At 48.7% G+C, this 15,384-nt stretch overlaps 1 protein-coding gene and 1 long non-coding RNA gene across 10 annotated transcripts in view; one reads left to right on the top strand and one right to left on the bottom strand.

The window, feature by feature from the left end:
* Positions 1–359: 359 nt before the first annotated feature.
* The window catches only part of GALNT10 (polypeptide N-acetylgalactosaminyltransferase 10), a 216,506-nt gene continuing 201,481 nt past the window's right edge, over positions 360–15,384 (bottom strand). For 2 of the 8 annotated variants that reach the window (XM_038534954.1, XM_038534955.1), the window contains exons 9-12: positions 15,009–15,230; positions 11,591–11,707; positions 5,152–5,301; positions 360–4,393 (exon numbers count right to left, since the gene is read on the bottom strand). In XM_038534954.1, the coding sequence (XP_038390882.1) occupies positions 4,235–4,393; positions 5,152–5,301; positions 11,591–11,707; positions 15,009–15,230 (648 nt within the window). In that variant the 3' untranslated portion in view covers positions 360–4,234. The remainder of the gene's footprint in view (positions 4,394–5,151; positions 5,302–11,590; positions 11,708–15,008; positions 15,231–15,384) is intronic. The other 6 variants (XR_005358378.1, XR_005358377.1, XR_005358379.1 and 3 more) reach the window with 6 other exon arrangements.
* On the top strand, positions 8,219–13,338 carry LOC111095575. Of its 2 annotated transcripts, XR_005358381.1 has the most exons (4): positions 8,219–8,786; positions 11,508–11,737; positions 11,991–12,100; positions 12,351–13,337. It is a non-coding gene; the product is annotated as an uncharacterized LOC111095575 (long non-coding RNA). The 2 variants fall into 2 exon arrangements; XR_005358380.1 differs by having other exon boundaries at positions 8,219–11,737; positions 12,351–13,338.

Here is a 15,384-nt window from a genome sequence, read left to right on the forward strand (position 1 = left end):
CCTGCCTCAGGGCCTTTGCACTAGCGGTTCCCTTTGCCTGGAACTCTCTCTCCCAAACTGCCTCTTGGCTTACACTCCCTCACGTCTTCCAGCTCTCACAGAGAGGCACTCTCGGACTGGCCTACCTAATGTTCACCCCCTGCTCCAGTCTCTCAAACATTTTTTTTTTTTTAATATCCTTCATAGCCCTGTTCACATCTAGAATCATCTTGGTTAGCTGTCGGATGTCTGCCTTTTTCTCTAGAACGATGGCTGTTGGGAATGTGTTCAGTATCCTGGGTACTAAGCAGACACTTGTGGAATACATGGGGAATGATGGGATGGAAAATGCGTGGGACAAGAACAAGCCAGAGAACACATTAGACAAAGTCTGGAGGTTTATTTAACAACAGTCACAATCACAACTGTACACAGTAAGTCAGTTCTTCACAAAGGCTTACTTTTCCAGGCAGGAGAAGAGAGGTTGGTGGTCTTGAGCATCTCAAGATGGAATACCCAGGCTGCCATCTCAATATTCCCTGCCTGTAGTCCCTTTGGGATCCCAGTCTTCAAGCCAAAAACAGAGCAGGAGCCCGACCCTGTTATCTGACATAGCAGAATCACAGCCTTCTGGGAAGCAGATGTTGTTGCGAGGACCTTGTCACTTGGGATGTAGATCCAGCTCCCATCCCAGAGGTGGCTGTGGGCCTGGGCTCAGGATCAAGTTTGAACTGAAATATTACTTGGATTTTCACAAAGAGAAAGTAGAAAAGAATTCCAGAACAGGACTGCACTCCTTGCCCCTCTCCTAAAAATCTTCAGAAAACATTAAAAATGCACTGCCTCCCCGGGAATTATAAAACATCACCCGATCTGTACAAACTAAGGGTCGCTGAAGCAAGGAATCCAGATTTCTCAGTTACCACTGTAAAGTGCTTTGCCACTCTGTCGGGACTCCAGAGACAGAAAAACGAAGATGTGCAGGAAGAAATACGGAGTCATTTTCAAGGATCGTCTCTTTCTTAAGGAGAAAAAAAGAAATTCAACAGGTAGGTTTGTAAAGTGACTAGACTGTGGACTTTGGGGATCTATATGCTACATCTGCAACAAGGACTGCTCTTTCTCCCCTAGATCTAATGTCACTCTCCTTGTGGAAGTGTCCCCTTCTGCCTCTGAACCAGTTCTTCCTCAAGGGAGAAGGGAGGGCTCCTGGGCCATTGTCAAAGTGGAAAGCTCTGGCTGGAGGCACACGGTACAATGGCTTTTCACACGTGTGCCTGCACATTTACCGCCTCCAAGGGCCTTGTATTTACAGCAAAGATGCTCTCTGTATTCCAAAATGCCCCTGGAGGCCCCCTCTGGAAAGGCTGCTGGTGGGCCACAAGGTCATCTACCTCCTAGCCACACCCTGTTTTGTGACCTCATGCTCAGAATAAAGAGAAAAGGGGCCCACATTCTCACTCGGTACCCAGATGACAGCATCTCCACAGCCTCCTGGCTGCTTGACTGAGCATCAGCTGGCAGTGTGAGCAGGAACCTGAATCTTTGAGACAGGTGGTTTTCAAAAGTGAGGCTCAAACGAGTGGTCAGTATCTGTCATCAGTTGGTCGGCTAAGCAGTGAACTCCTCTTTCCTTCCCCTGTCACACACTCAAGTCCCAGCACCTCCGGATTTGGGCTTGGCAAGACCGGCTCAGGGTCAGCATCCCTCCTTCATCGAGGGTGCCAAACCAGACTCAAAAGGGGAACCAACAGATGGGAAAGAGGTAGGCAGAGGCCTGCTTGCTGCTGCTCCTGTTTCGCCCACGAGTCCTGGTCTTGCCGAGGACACGGTCACCCACCTGGAGTGCACCATCTGGGAATCTAGCCTGTGCTCTGCACTCTGTCTGGAGGCTGGGATGGGGGGCTATAGGCATGGCCTCCAAACAGGCCCTCTCCCCGGGGCTGCTGGGGCCCTACCAGGCCACAGACCTAAACGAGTTGTCCAGCTGCCCTTTTCATCTGGGGTGTTACTTGCACGGACTGGAACTCTGGCATCAGGCCCTTGAGGGGCTTCTCTGTCTCAGATCCTGCTCTAGGCCCAACGTCTCCTGCTTGAAATGAGAAGTTCAGAAACACTCATCCAACAGAAACTGCACATACCACCACAAATGTCCCCCCCACCCCCAACCCTGCCCCTGTAGGTTTGTCTAGCAAGGCACTAGGAAAGTATTCAAGTTTAGGGATTTGCTGTACATTTGCATTTTTTTCTTTTTAAAAGGCACAGTTTTTATTTTAATGATGCTGCATTGCTTTCTGATGATGAACCCGAATTCTCCTCTCCAAACTTCAACACTCTTGTTCTCCTAGCTCCTGGAAGGGGCCTCATCTTCGGCCTCCTTCCTATGGAGGGCCACTTCTAAAGATCTAGCACTCACTTGGAAAAGACACGAGGGATCAATGAGCAAGCTTTTGCAAGCACAGGGGCCACCCCTCCTGTGGCCAGGTGGCCAGGGCAGGGCTTGTGCGGGGGCAGAGTGGAGGAGTGATGCTTTGCCAGCTTTATGCTTAATCGGGGTGGTGGTGGTTGGGAGTGTTTATTTCCCTCCCCCCAGATAAATGATGGCCTTGAGCTCAGCCAGCACCTCAAAGGCAGATTCGTGGCTCTGTTCCCAGATTGATGTCTCACTTAATTGGTAAATGACACAATCCAGAGATCCAACTCTAATTGGAATACTGATTTCAAGTATTTCTTGGACTAGCTGGTGGAAGCCATAGGTTGTAGAATATGATTTCCATTTCTGAATCAGTGGGTGGCAGGCTGGTTACAGAAATGATTCCTATTAGTTTGGGAGCCCTCTGGGAGTCTGACACATAATTAACAAAGCAAAAGGTAAACACGAGGGACTGGCACGGAGCTAGGTGTACATGTGCTCTTGGGCCACTGGGTACTTTACTCCACCGCAGCTGGGGGCGTGGTGGAAGGTTGCAGGGCTTCAGGTCTGCGCTGAGGATCGTGTTACACCAAGGTCTCCGGTATGAGCTGATGGACACAGGTCACCCCCCACCCCTCCCCAACCAACCTTGGATTTCAGAGGTTGTCTCTAGGCTGGGGGCTGCCTATACTTGGCTGGCTCTTTTAAATCACAGCATTCCAGAAATCTATGCTAGATGCTAGAATACCAGAATTCTATGTAGCATTCTAGGTTGTGATCCAATGATAGAGTTCTTGGAAAATTCTAAAGTTCCCTATGAGAACTAGAGCCACGATGAGGTCAGAGGCTGGGCATCTTGCCCACAGTCCACCCTGGAGGCCTCCAGACTTTTGTGAGGTGAGCACATCACCCGTCTGCTCCTCTCAAGGCAGGTAAACTGCCCAAGACAGAAAGAGGAAAACGGAAGCACTGAGCAGGGAAATTCAGCCAGCGTATCTGGTTTAGAGGTCTTCTCCCAGGGCATCTTCCACGGGCCTGAGGCCATCTGAACTCAGCTCTGAATAGCTGGTGGCTGAGCTGTCCTGTGCCTGCAGAGCAATAAGTGGGCATTTCAAGGGCCCAGAGAACAAGGAGAGATCCCACGTGTCCATGGTGGCGGAGGAATGTCTGGGGGTCCCACTTCTGACCCCAGCCCTGGCAGTGGGCCAGTGCTCAGTACTGAACACTGCGAGGAGCCAGGTGTGACCTTCAATTGCATCACCTAGGGCTGTGACAGAGGACAGAAGCTGGGCAGTAACTGCAGTTAGCCCACGACTGGCAGATACTAAATGGCTGACACCAGTGGCCCCGAGAAAGACGCCCTCCCCTCCCTTCTGCCGTGGATGGAGGGCACTGGGCTGCAAAGCTGCCCACACAGGCAAAAGTTGCCTCTTTTTTTCTGAAGGACCATCACATATGAGCCATCTGAAGGCTAGGCAACCTTGTAGGACCCATTTTTGGGTGGCCTACGGCTGCCCTGCATTCCTCCCACATAATGCTCAAGGGAACATGGTGACAGTTGAAAAGGCCCTCCTGGATTTCCATGACACCATTGGGGGTCAGAGCAGGCATTGCCCTCTGTGGGGCCTCTTGTGGGGTCTGCTCCCCGCCCCACATCCACCACTGGGCTTCAAGGACCAGGCGGACACCTTGCTCTGGCTTTAAGAACCCTTCTTGCCTGGGACCGGTCGGCCAGCACCTTTCACATCAGGGTGCCCATGGAAGCCCTGCCCGCCTCAGGAGAGGAAGGCTGCGGCGGTGCCAGGGAGGACTCTACTAGGCCTGCTGAGGAGGCGCGAGGGCTCAGTTCCTATTGAATTTTTCCAAGACTGTCGAGTTGGTGTGTTCAAATAGCCACTGCTGAGTGAGAGAAGAGGGGTTACAGGTGTTCATGAAGATCCGGTGGTCACTTTCACTGCAGTCCATGCAACTGCCACTGACTGGGTGGTACAGGGTCTTGTCCTAGGAAACAGGCAGGTGGTCAGCCAGGCGGTGCTGGGGATGTGCCCCAACAGCAGAGGAGTAAGAGCACTGAGGCATTGAGCTAGGGCTGGCCAGCCACTCACCCCCCCCCCCCCCCCCCCCCCCCCGCCAGGCTCCCTGCTGAGCACAGTGTGACACTGCCCCCCCTCCCCTTGCAGCTGGCCTGACCCTGTGCCTGAGTTCTGCCCAATGGGATGCGGGCAGAAGTGAAGCGTGCTACTTCCAGGCCTGGGCCCTCATTATGCTCATCTCTCTGGCCAAATTTCACTGGTTCTCGTGGTGTTTTTTTGTTTTGTTTAGATGGACTCAATTGTCAACATTTAAGATTTTAGAGATTTCACATAAAAACCTGGGTTTTGGGGACACCTGGATGGCTCAGTGGTTGTGTCTGCCTGTGGCTTCAGGGTGTGATCCCGGGGTCCTGGGATCAGGTCCTACATCGGGCTCCCCTGGAGAGCCTGCTTCTCCCTCTGCCTATGTCTCTGCCTCTCTCTGTGTCTCTCATGAATAGAAAAATAGAATCTTTAAAAAAAAAAATTCTGGGTTTCTGGCTTCTCTTGAATGACTAAGAAGTCAGGCACGGTGGATTTATGGAGCAAATGCATGAGTGAGTGGGCTCTGTCCGGGGAAGGAGTGAGGTACTGCATGCTTGTCTGCCGCTTTTTTTTTTTTTTTTTCTGCTGCTCTTTTTATAAATCAAGCTGGTTGCCCCATTCCGCCCGCATAGCCTGCCTTACTTTGCGGTACTTCCATAGCTGGTTGCCCTTCATGCTGTGGCAGTCATACAGGGTGACTGGGCTGGTGTTGGAGATGGCATCAAAGCAGAACTTCTTGGTGTGCTGGGGGTCTCCGGGCCGGATGTCCTCCCTCCACGTGAAGGTGAACACCTGTACATACAGGGACAGCATCACAGGGACAGCAAAACCAGGGGATTTCTTTTTTGGAGTGACATAAAATGGTAAACACAGAAATCCAGAAAACAAGATTGACCACACCTGCTCCAGTCACCCAGCTTCAACAGTTACCAACTCATGGTGAGCTTTGTTACAGCTTTACCCCCACCACAACCCCCCCACCCCCACATTATTCTGAAACAAATTATAGACCTCACATTTCCTCAGTGTACATACTTCACTAAAGTGCTATTGTAACAATAAAAAGTTACCACAAAGTCCTCAATGTCATCAAGTAGCAAGAGTTCAAGTGCTCTTGCTTTAGAAATTTCTCTTCAGTCTGTTTGAATCAGGATCCAAACTAGATTCACACATCGCATTTGGTTGATAAGCGTTTTGTTCAGCAGCTTTGCTGAAGAACAACTGGCATACAATAAATTACACACATTAAAAGTACACAATTTGATTCGTTTGACTTGTTTCCAGCTGTGAAACCACTATCATCATCAAGGTAATGAATATATCTCTCACCCCAAAGTATCCTCATGTCCCTTATGGGCTCTTCCTCCTGTCCCTCCCTGAACCCCTGCCTCTGGGAAACCACTCATCTGTTTTCCATCACTAGAGACTGGTTTGCAGTTTCTAGACTTTTATTTTATTATTATTTTTTAAATATTTTATTTATTTATTCATGAGAAACAGAGAGAGGCAGAGACACAGGCAGAGGGAGAAGCAGGCTCCATGCAGGGAGCCTGATGTGGGACTCGATCCCGGGACTCCAGGATCACGCCCTGGGCTGCAGGCGGTGCCAAACCGCTGAGCCACCCGGGCTGCCCTAGTTTCTAGACTTTTAAATAAAAAGAATCCTATGTACATATTTTTTGGTATGATTTCTTCCCCCCAACATAATTTTGTTATGACCGCATTTATCAATAGTCTGTGCCTTGCCATTACTAAGTAGTATGTCACTGCAACATATACTCCATTTACCTGTTCTTAGACATTTGAGTGGTTTTCAGTTTTTGGTTATTACAAATAAAGCGGCTATGAACATTTGTGTGCAAGTTATTGTACAGACATACACTTTCTTTTCTCTTGGATAAATAACTTGGAGTGGTATGGCTGGATCCTATAACAGATAAATGTTTTTCTTTTTTCTTTTTTTTTAATGTTTAACTTTCTAAGAAACTGTCAGACCTATTTTCCAAAGTGCTTGTACCATTTACATTCCTACCAGCAGCATATCCTTTCAGCTCACCTACATTCTTGCCAACCCTTGGTATGGTCAGTCTTCTGAGTTTTAATTTCCATTGCTCCAATGGAGTTAAGCATTTTTAATGTCTTTGCCACTGATATGTGCTTTGCTGAAGTGTCTGTACAAATCTTTTCTTTTTAAGATTTATCCATGAGAGACACACAGAGAGGCAGAGACATAGGCAGAGGGAGAAGCAGGCTCCATGCAGGGAGCCCGATGTGGGACTTGATCCCAGGACCCCCGGGTCATGCCCTGAGCTGAAGGCAGACGTTCAGCCGCTGAGCCACCCAGGTGTCCTGTCTGTATAAATCTTTCACCCATTTTTAAGCTGTTTTCTTAGTATTGAGTTTTGAGAATTTTATATATTCTGGATCCAAGTCCTTTATCAGATCATGTTTTATAATCATTTCCTCCCAGTCTGTGGCTTGCCTTTCTATTTTCCCAACAGTTCTTTTAAAGAACAGAAGTTTAAATTTTTTATTTTTATTTTTAAGAAGTCCAATTTATCGGGGCACTAGGATGGCTCAGTTCGTTAAGTGTTTGCCTTTGGCTCAGGTCATGATCTCGGGGTTCTGGGATGGAGCCCTGCTTGGTGGGGATCTGCTGCTCCTGCTCCCTCTGCTCTTCCCCTCCTGCTTGTTCTCTTTCTCTTTCTTTCAAATAAACAAAGTCTTAAAAAAAGAAGTCCAATTTATCAGTGTTTTTATGGATTATGCTTTTGGCGTTTTATCTAAGAAATAATTGCTTTATCCAAGGTCACAAACACTTTTGCCTGCATTTTCTTCTGAAAGATTTTATTTTTTTAATTTATTTTTTATTTTTTTTATTTGACGGAGAGAGAGCGAACGAGCACAAGCAGGGGGACAGTAGGCAGAGGGAGAAGTAGGCTCCCCGTGAGGCAGAGAGCCTGACATGGGGATTGATCCCAGGACCCTGGGATCATGACATGAGCCAAAGGCAGATGCTCAACCAACTGAACCACGCAGGTGCCCAAAGATTTTAGGTTTTATGTCAATACTCCATTTTGAGTGAATTTTTCGCATATATGTATTGAAGAGGTTTTTTTTTGGCATATGGATATCCAATCGTTCCAGCACCATTTGTTGAAAAGATTATCTTTTCTCCACTGAACTGCCTTTAAACATTGCCAAAAATTGATTGTCCATATATGTGGGGGTCCCATTCTGGTTCTCTCAATTCTGCTCCATCGATCCTTTTTTTTTTCCATCAATCTTTATGTCAATGCCACACTGTCTTGACTACTGACAGCTTATATCTTTTAAAAAATATTTATTTATTCATGAGCGACAGCGAACGAGAGAGAGACAGAGACAGAGACACAGACCGAGGGAGAAGCAGGCTCCATGCAGGGAGCCCGATGTGGGATTCGATCCTGGGTCTCCAGGATCACGCCCTGGGCTGAAGGCGGCGCTAAACTGCTGAGCCACTCGAGCTGCCCAGTTGATAATATATCTTAAAACCTGGTTCATCCTTGAAATTCATGTTCATCCTTTAACTTTGTACTTCTTTCTATTAGTTGTTTTGGCTATCTTAGGTCCTGTCCATTTCCTTTTGTGTGTGTGTGTGTGTGTGTGTTTATTATTTATTCATGAGAGACACACAGAAGCAGAGACACAGGCAGAGGGAGAAGAGAAGCAGGCTCCCTGCAGGGTGCCTGCCTGATGCGGGACTCAATCCCGGGACCCCAGGATCATGTCCTGAGCTGAACGCAGACGCTCAACCACTGAGCCACCCAGGCGTCCCTGGACCTGTCCATCTCCATATGAATTTTACAACCAGCTTTTCACTTTCTGCAGGAAAAGCCTACGAAGATGTTAGGACTGTATTGAATTTACAGAGTGGTCTGGAAAGAACGGACACCAACACGGAGTCTTCCAACCTCTGGACCTGGCACAGATCTCCATTTGTTTAGGACTTCTCTCATTCACTTCTTCTCCCTCTGCCTGTGTCTCTGCGAAGAGAGAGGCAGAGACACAGGCAGAGGGAGAAGCAGGCTCCACGCAGGAAGCCCGATGCGGGACTCGATCCCGGGTCCCCAGGATCACACCCTGGGCTGCAGGCAGCGCTGAACCGCTGCGCCACCGGGGCTGCCCGGACTTCTCTCATTTCTACTAAAAATTTTTTTTGTAGTTTTTAGTGTACTGGTCTTTCACATCTTTTGTCAGTGACCGATCTGAGGATTTCATATATATTTTTTGTTATGGTAAGTGCTTGTTTTAAATTTTAATTTGATTCTTCATTATTCATAAATACAAATACAATAGATTTTTGTATCTTACAACTTTGAGAAGTTCATTTATTAGTTCTGATAGACTGTAGACTCAATTGAATTTTCCACAGATCATTTAGTCTACAAATATTGTTTTCTTTTTTCATCCACCTGCAGCACGTTTCTTTTTCTTGCCATAGGTTAGAACATTTAGTACAGTGTCAAATAGAAACGGTAAGGTCGGAATCCCTGTCTTCTTCCTGATCTTAGGGATAAAGTATTCAGATTTCACCATTAAGTATGAGGTTAGCTGCAGGCTTTTTATAGATGACCTTGATCAAGCTGACAAAGGTTCCTTTTATTCCTGGTTTGCTGAGAGTTTTTATCAGGAATAAATGTTGGATTTTGTCAAATGCTTTTTCTGGGTGTAGGTGATTATATGGTTCTTCTTTTCCAGTTCGTTAACATGGTGAACCTATTGATTAATTTTCTAATAGTAAGCCCACCATGCATTCCTGGGATAAACTACACTAGTCATGATGTATTATTCTTTTTATATGCTGTGGGATAGGATTTTCTAAAATTCTGTTTAGAATTTTTGCATCTAGTGCATGAAGGATACTGGTCTGTGCTTTTCTTATAATGTCTTAGTCTGGTTTTGCTATTAAGGTAACGCTGGCTTCACAAAATAAGTTGGGAAGTATTCCTTACTTTACTGGAAAGGTTTTTGTGGACATGGTAACATTTCTTTTAAAGTGTTTGGTAGAAGTCATCAGTGAATCTATGTGGGCCTGGATTTTTCTTTGAGGGAAGGTTTTCAACTGCAATGTTAGTCTCTTGAATAGAATCCTGTTTTCCAGTCAGGCTGGTGAGAACGGGCACCATTCCTGGCTCTGCATGAGCACCGGGCATAGCTCCCTCTCATCCTCTCAGGATTTCTCCAGCCCAGGAAGCTCCCTCATGCACATGCATGGATCAGTACTCTACCAAATGTCCAAGGGGGACTCGGTACATCCCACAAGTTCTTGGTGTCTAGCGCTCTCCTCTTCCATATTCTATTTTGTGAATTCTAGCTACATTGGTCTCCAACACTCTCAGCTCTGTCTCCCCAGCTTGGAGTCTGTCTGCTTAGCTCCCCCTGGGTTCTCATCCTTGACCTGTGGCCTAGAGACTCTCTCAAAGAAGGACTGGGACAGCTGTACGGCTTACCTTGCTTGCTATCCCTTGAGGATTACTGTCCTCCACTGGCTGATGTCTGCTCTCTTGAAAACAGTTTTTCACATATTTTGTCCATTTTCCAATTGTTTCTGGCAGGACTGTAAATCCAGTCCCTATTACTCCATCTTGGCCAGAAGCGGTCATGATGGTGACAAAGCAGTGGTACTGCCAGCTCCTGACTCATTGTTTTCCGGGCCCTTGGTGGCTCAGGGGCTGTATGTTAGAATCATATTTTGCCCTTTGCAGGCTCACTAGAGCTCTCTGCTGAGGGTGGTTGAGAGTCCTGGGGAATATAGATCCCACTGGGGCATTTGGGCTGCCATGCTTCCCATTTCAACGGGGGAAGGCTACACACTCAGGCACCATTTTGTTGCTGGTTTGAGGGAATCCTCAGGCATTAATGTGGACTCTCTGCCACACAGTGAGGCTATTCTAGGCTGAGCAACCCAAGCATGCTCTATCCAAGCCCTGTGCTTTTCCTGGTCCTTTTTAGGGTCCTAGGGTGGGTGTGGGTGTGGGGGGAAGTCACACATTGCGTTAGAGAACTCAGGAGAATCAGCAAAGGAGAGCCACTTCTAATAACAATTGTTATCGAGAAAGGAGAAGTGAGAGCAATAAGGCTTTCAGAGGGGGGAGCAGATACAGTCAGGCTGGGCACCATGCCCATCTGAGAGGCGGCGCTGTTCCTTTTCAGCAAGCATGCCACGTACCTTTTTCTGAGTTTTGTTTTTGCTGAGGACCCACAATATAGGCTTCTGTCAGTGTGTACTTCCAAAATGCCAGAAAACCCATAGTAGAGAGGCTAGAAAAATGTACCCTTGAGTCAAGATTCAGTGGATGTGGTGTGATTTAGGGATTAATTGTTGGACGAAGGGACCACAGAAAGCTAAATGCAGTTTCTTGAGAGTGGGGGATTTTCCTACACTGCTGGCTTACACTCTTCATTCTTCTGATAACACCCTTTGGACACAATCTCCTGGGGAAGCTACCCTCTTCACTCTTCTCCCCATTCTTTGGGTGACCACTGGCTGACCACAACCCCCAGCTCCAGTGGGCACATGACCCAGGCCTAACCAGTACAAGGACTATGCCATATCGTTATTGTAACTGGCTCAGGAAAGCCAATATGTGAGTGCCTCTGGGCATTTCCAGAACTCTGGAAAGGGACATGCCTTTTCACTGAGGGGTTGGACAAGCCTTTGTTGCTGGTGGTCCCATCTGCCATCACATGGGAAGAGCCAGGTAAAGGATGAAGCGCACAGAGGGGAGGAAGAATTGAGACCCTGGAGGGGTCCCACTGAACATCATTTAAGCTTTTCAGTGACATGAGCCACTATGTTCTCCTTTTTGTTGAAGGCCATTCAGGCTGAGTGTCTGTCATGTGCAACTAATGGGCCAGAGTGCTGATTTTATTGCAGTGTGAAGGATTCCTCTTATAACTCATCCCCTGGGCTAACTTTTGTCACTCATGCTTGACCCGTGGCCTCTCTCTCCCAGCCCTGACCATGTGAGTGTTCGGGGCTGCAAACAGCAGAGGGAAGTGGACTGCTGGTCCCCAGTCGCCGAGGAGTGGCCCTTACCTGCATATTGTTCCAGGCAGCCTCCCCGCGGCCCCGGACGCAGCTCTCCAGTCTCAGCGGGGAGCCCAGGGCCCCGTGCTTCGTGTCGACACACAATCCTGTGCCCACATTGTGGATCTGAAAGAGACAGAAGGATCATGTGGACCAGTGAGCACCTTGAGACGCCCACCTGGGTTGGGAGGAGGGCGCCCAACAGAGATAGCAGATGGGGAAAGCTCTGTGCCATCTTTAAAAAGCTTGCCCTGGGCTGGGGGAAGTGCCTTGTGCCTCTCAAGAAAGAAGTACTCAGTCCACACAGAGGAGCCCCTCCAGAGCCTGCTTTGTCTTGGAGCAGGTGGGGCCCGGGGAGATGGGTACTCAGAGGACTCCCTGGTTCCTCCCAGAGAATCTGATCCGACAGGTCCAGGAATTGAATCCAGGGTGATCCAGGGGCCATACGCTGAAAACCACCTTACAGAAGGACATGACATCTGTGCTGTAGGCTCTTAGACTTTCTGCCTTTTAGAGTAGGTGAGTGGCAAAAGGTTCTCCATCCAAAGAACAAGAGGAGTTGCAGTAAGACAGGCGTGGTGTGGGGGGAGGAGCACCGGGCCGGGAGTGGAAGGCCCCTGCTCATAGTTCACCAGCACTCACTACCCAAACGCCACTGTGTAGATGCCAGGTAGCGTAGTTCTTGCCTCATAGAATCACCCCTATTTTGACTGATGGTTTGGAGGTGTGGTGGGCGGTAAAAATGTACCACTCAGTTGCCCTGTTTCAGGGAATCTGACTGCCCAGCTGCTGCGTTCTGAATCCATGGTGTCTGAGTCGAGGCCATGCTTCCCGTGGACTGCTTCCTGCCAGCCACTAAGGGTGGCAGGGGTACCGCAGCCGGCCATTCCTGGGAGATGCCAGACTCCTCTGATCTGGCATGAAGACTGCTCAGTAACTTGGCTCAAGATTCCTGAGAGCACTCTTGCAGGGTGGGACTCCTCCTACCTCAGCCCTTCCTCCTCCTCTCTCCCCTTCTCAGAGGCCAAACCAACCCCACATCTGATCTCCCGGCCTCTCCTGGATCCCTTCTCATTTCTTCCCTCTTCCCCCAACAAGTTTCTTGGTGTCTGTTTCTCAGTGGACTGGACCTAATATAGAGGAGAAAGCCAATAAACTGGCAAAGAAAGGAGAGCTTCATGAAGTCAACATGACACCTCCTCTAGAATATTTATGCTGGCGTTGGGTAGGGCTGGCCAGACAGCTTAGTCAGGAAAGATCCTTCTAACTTGCTGTGTGAATTTGAACAAGTCATACCTAGTGTTTCTGCTGGCCCAAATGTATCTCTCCTTCCTGGTAGCAACACCCTGATTTTCTATGGGGCTACTGATCCTTGCCTACCCTGTGGCTTGTCAGGGTAGCTGTCCTACCCTTGTTCTCCCCTTCCTCCAGTGGCCACAGTGATTGGTGCAGACCTAAGAGTAAGACCTTTGTTGGCTTCACTGGGAAGGAGGCATATACTTTTTGCTGATTGGCCAAGCTGAAGATTTGTCAGCTTTGAGCTTCTGGAATCATCTTGCTGCCCTGAGCATGAGACTCACACAAAAGGAAGTAGAGGTAAACAGGAGAAAAAGAAACCGATATCATCTGAGCCCCTGGATCCAGGTGTATCTGAAGCCATAGCTCCCCAAAGTCTCTATGAGAATTAATACATTTCTCTTTTCACTTTATTTTTAAAAGATTTACTTATTTATTCATGAGAGACGGAGACAGAGAAAGAGAGGCAGATGCAGAGGCTTCTCCCTCTGCCTCAGACACAGGCAGAGGGAGAGAAGCAGGCTCCTCGCAGGGAGCCTGATGCGGGACTTGATTCCAGACCTGAGCCAAAGGCAGGCACCCAACCACTGAGCCACCCAGGCATCCCTCTTTTTACTTTATTTTTAAAAAAAATTTTTCAATTTTTTAAATATTTTATTTATTTATTCATGAGAGACACAGAAAGAGGCAGAGACACAGGCAGAGGGAGAAGCAGGCTCCATGCAGGGAGCCAGACATGGGACTCGATCCCGGGTCTCCAGGATCACGCCCTGGGCTGCAGGCGGCACTAAACCTCTGCGCCACTGGGGCTGCCCCCCTCTTTTTACTTTAAATTGGACTTCTGTCACCTACAAGTGAAGGAGATCCAACTCCTATGCTCATGGTCCTCAAGTCCCGATATATCCTGGTCCCCAAGCTGTGTGGGTTCTCTCAGTTCAGAGACCCAGGAGCCAGAACCTGGTGATGGAGTGCTTCTCCTCCCTCAGCAGGACTGGCTTCATGAGTGTGTGACATGGGCAGTGGCCCATGGCCTCTCACTCAGAAGGGCTTGTCATTGGTTTAAAGTTCTGCTATCATTGTCTTAAATTTTTTTTCAAGGATCTGTTTATCTATTTTAGAGAGTGGGGAGGGGCAAAGAGAAAGAGAATCTCAAGCAGACTCCCCGCTGAGCAGATGGAGCCCAATGCGGGGCTCCATCTCACAACCCTGAGACCATGACCTGAGCCGAAACCAAGAGTCAGACACTCAAACCAAATGAGCCACCCCAGGCTCCCCATCATCATCTTAAAATTTCCAGTAATTTGATCTCTGAATTTGTAAGTGAAATCTGATAGGACAATGGGGCATGCATTTGAGCAGAGGTGATAACACACTACACGGGCATCTGCTGTACCTTTCTTCTGTATGGCATCTGTGATGCCCCACAAGCAGACTCCCTGGGGGTCCCACATGCACGGGAGTTCTGCAAGACTCAAGTCACGGCTATGACCAAGTGGGGTGGTGCCAGGTCTAAAGGCCACACTTTCCTTTTCAACCAGAACTTGACTGCACAAAGCAGGGCCATGGCTTTCTGGGCGAGGAGCTCTGTGGTTATCCTTTTACTTGTGTTACTTCCTTCACCAGCAGCAGAAAACCACAGAGAAGCAAAGGAAGAATCGGACAGCCCATAATTCGTTTTCCTTCCACTTTTCCTCACTCATCAGCAAGCCACAGGGAGAGCGTTTGGCAGAAAGTACGGGTTATCAACAAGTGAAAGATCAGCTGAGTTAGCTTTGTGCAGAGTTTGTCCTGTGCTGGTAAGAAATACATGCGCACGCACAAGGGTTGAAATACAGATTGTGCAATCTCGCCCATCTGGCACACGAGTTAAATGCTCTTCTATTTGCATTTAAAACTGGCACTGCATAATATGAAGATGAATGGTAAAATTTATGCTAATAATTTAAAGTTTTAATTTCCCCCCGCCTTAGAATATTAAACAGCAAATAAAAACACCACCACAAGGCTAGAGGGAATCAGGGGAGGAACATGTTTTATAGTTCATGCCTTAAACGGTCTTGGGAACAGGGCGGCCGCACCTGCATTTTGCACTGGGCCCCACTTGCGCTGCGGGCTGGGGCCCGGGACTCACCTCCCCCCAAGCTGCGGCCGGGGGCTCCACGGGCGGGTAGAATTTGGGCAGGTCCCAGGCGATCTTGGTCATGAACCACTTGAAGCTCTTGCAGTTAAGAGCGCTGCGCAGCTTCTTCTGGGCCGCGACGTCCCCGGCGGACAGGTGGCGGTACTCCGGCCGGCGCTGGTAAATGTGCTCCGCGTACTCGTCCATCCACACCTCGGCCACTCGCTTCAGGTTCTGGGGGCGACGCGCAGGCGGAAGGGTCAGGCCCCGGGGGCCGGGGCCAGGGGCGGGAGCCCAGGTCCTAGGTGGCATCAAAGACCCCCCAAAAACCCCCACTGTGTCTTTAGAGCCTTCTGTATTCACTTAGGGATGGAGGTTTTAAGGACTC

Source organism: Canis lupus, chromosome 4 (genome assembly GCF_011100685.1).
Source record: "Canis lupus familiaris isolate Mischka breed German Shepherd chromosome 4, alternate assembly UU_Cfam_GSD_1.0, whole genome shotgun sequence".
Lineage (NCBI taxonomy): Eukaryota > Metazoa > Chordata > Mammalia > Carnivora > Canidae > Canis > Canis lupus.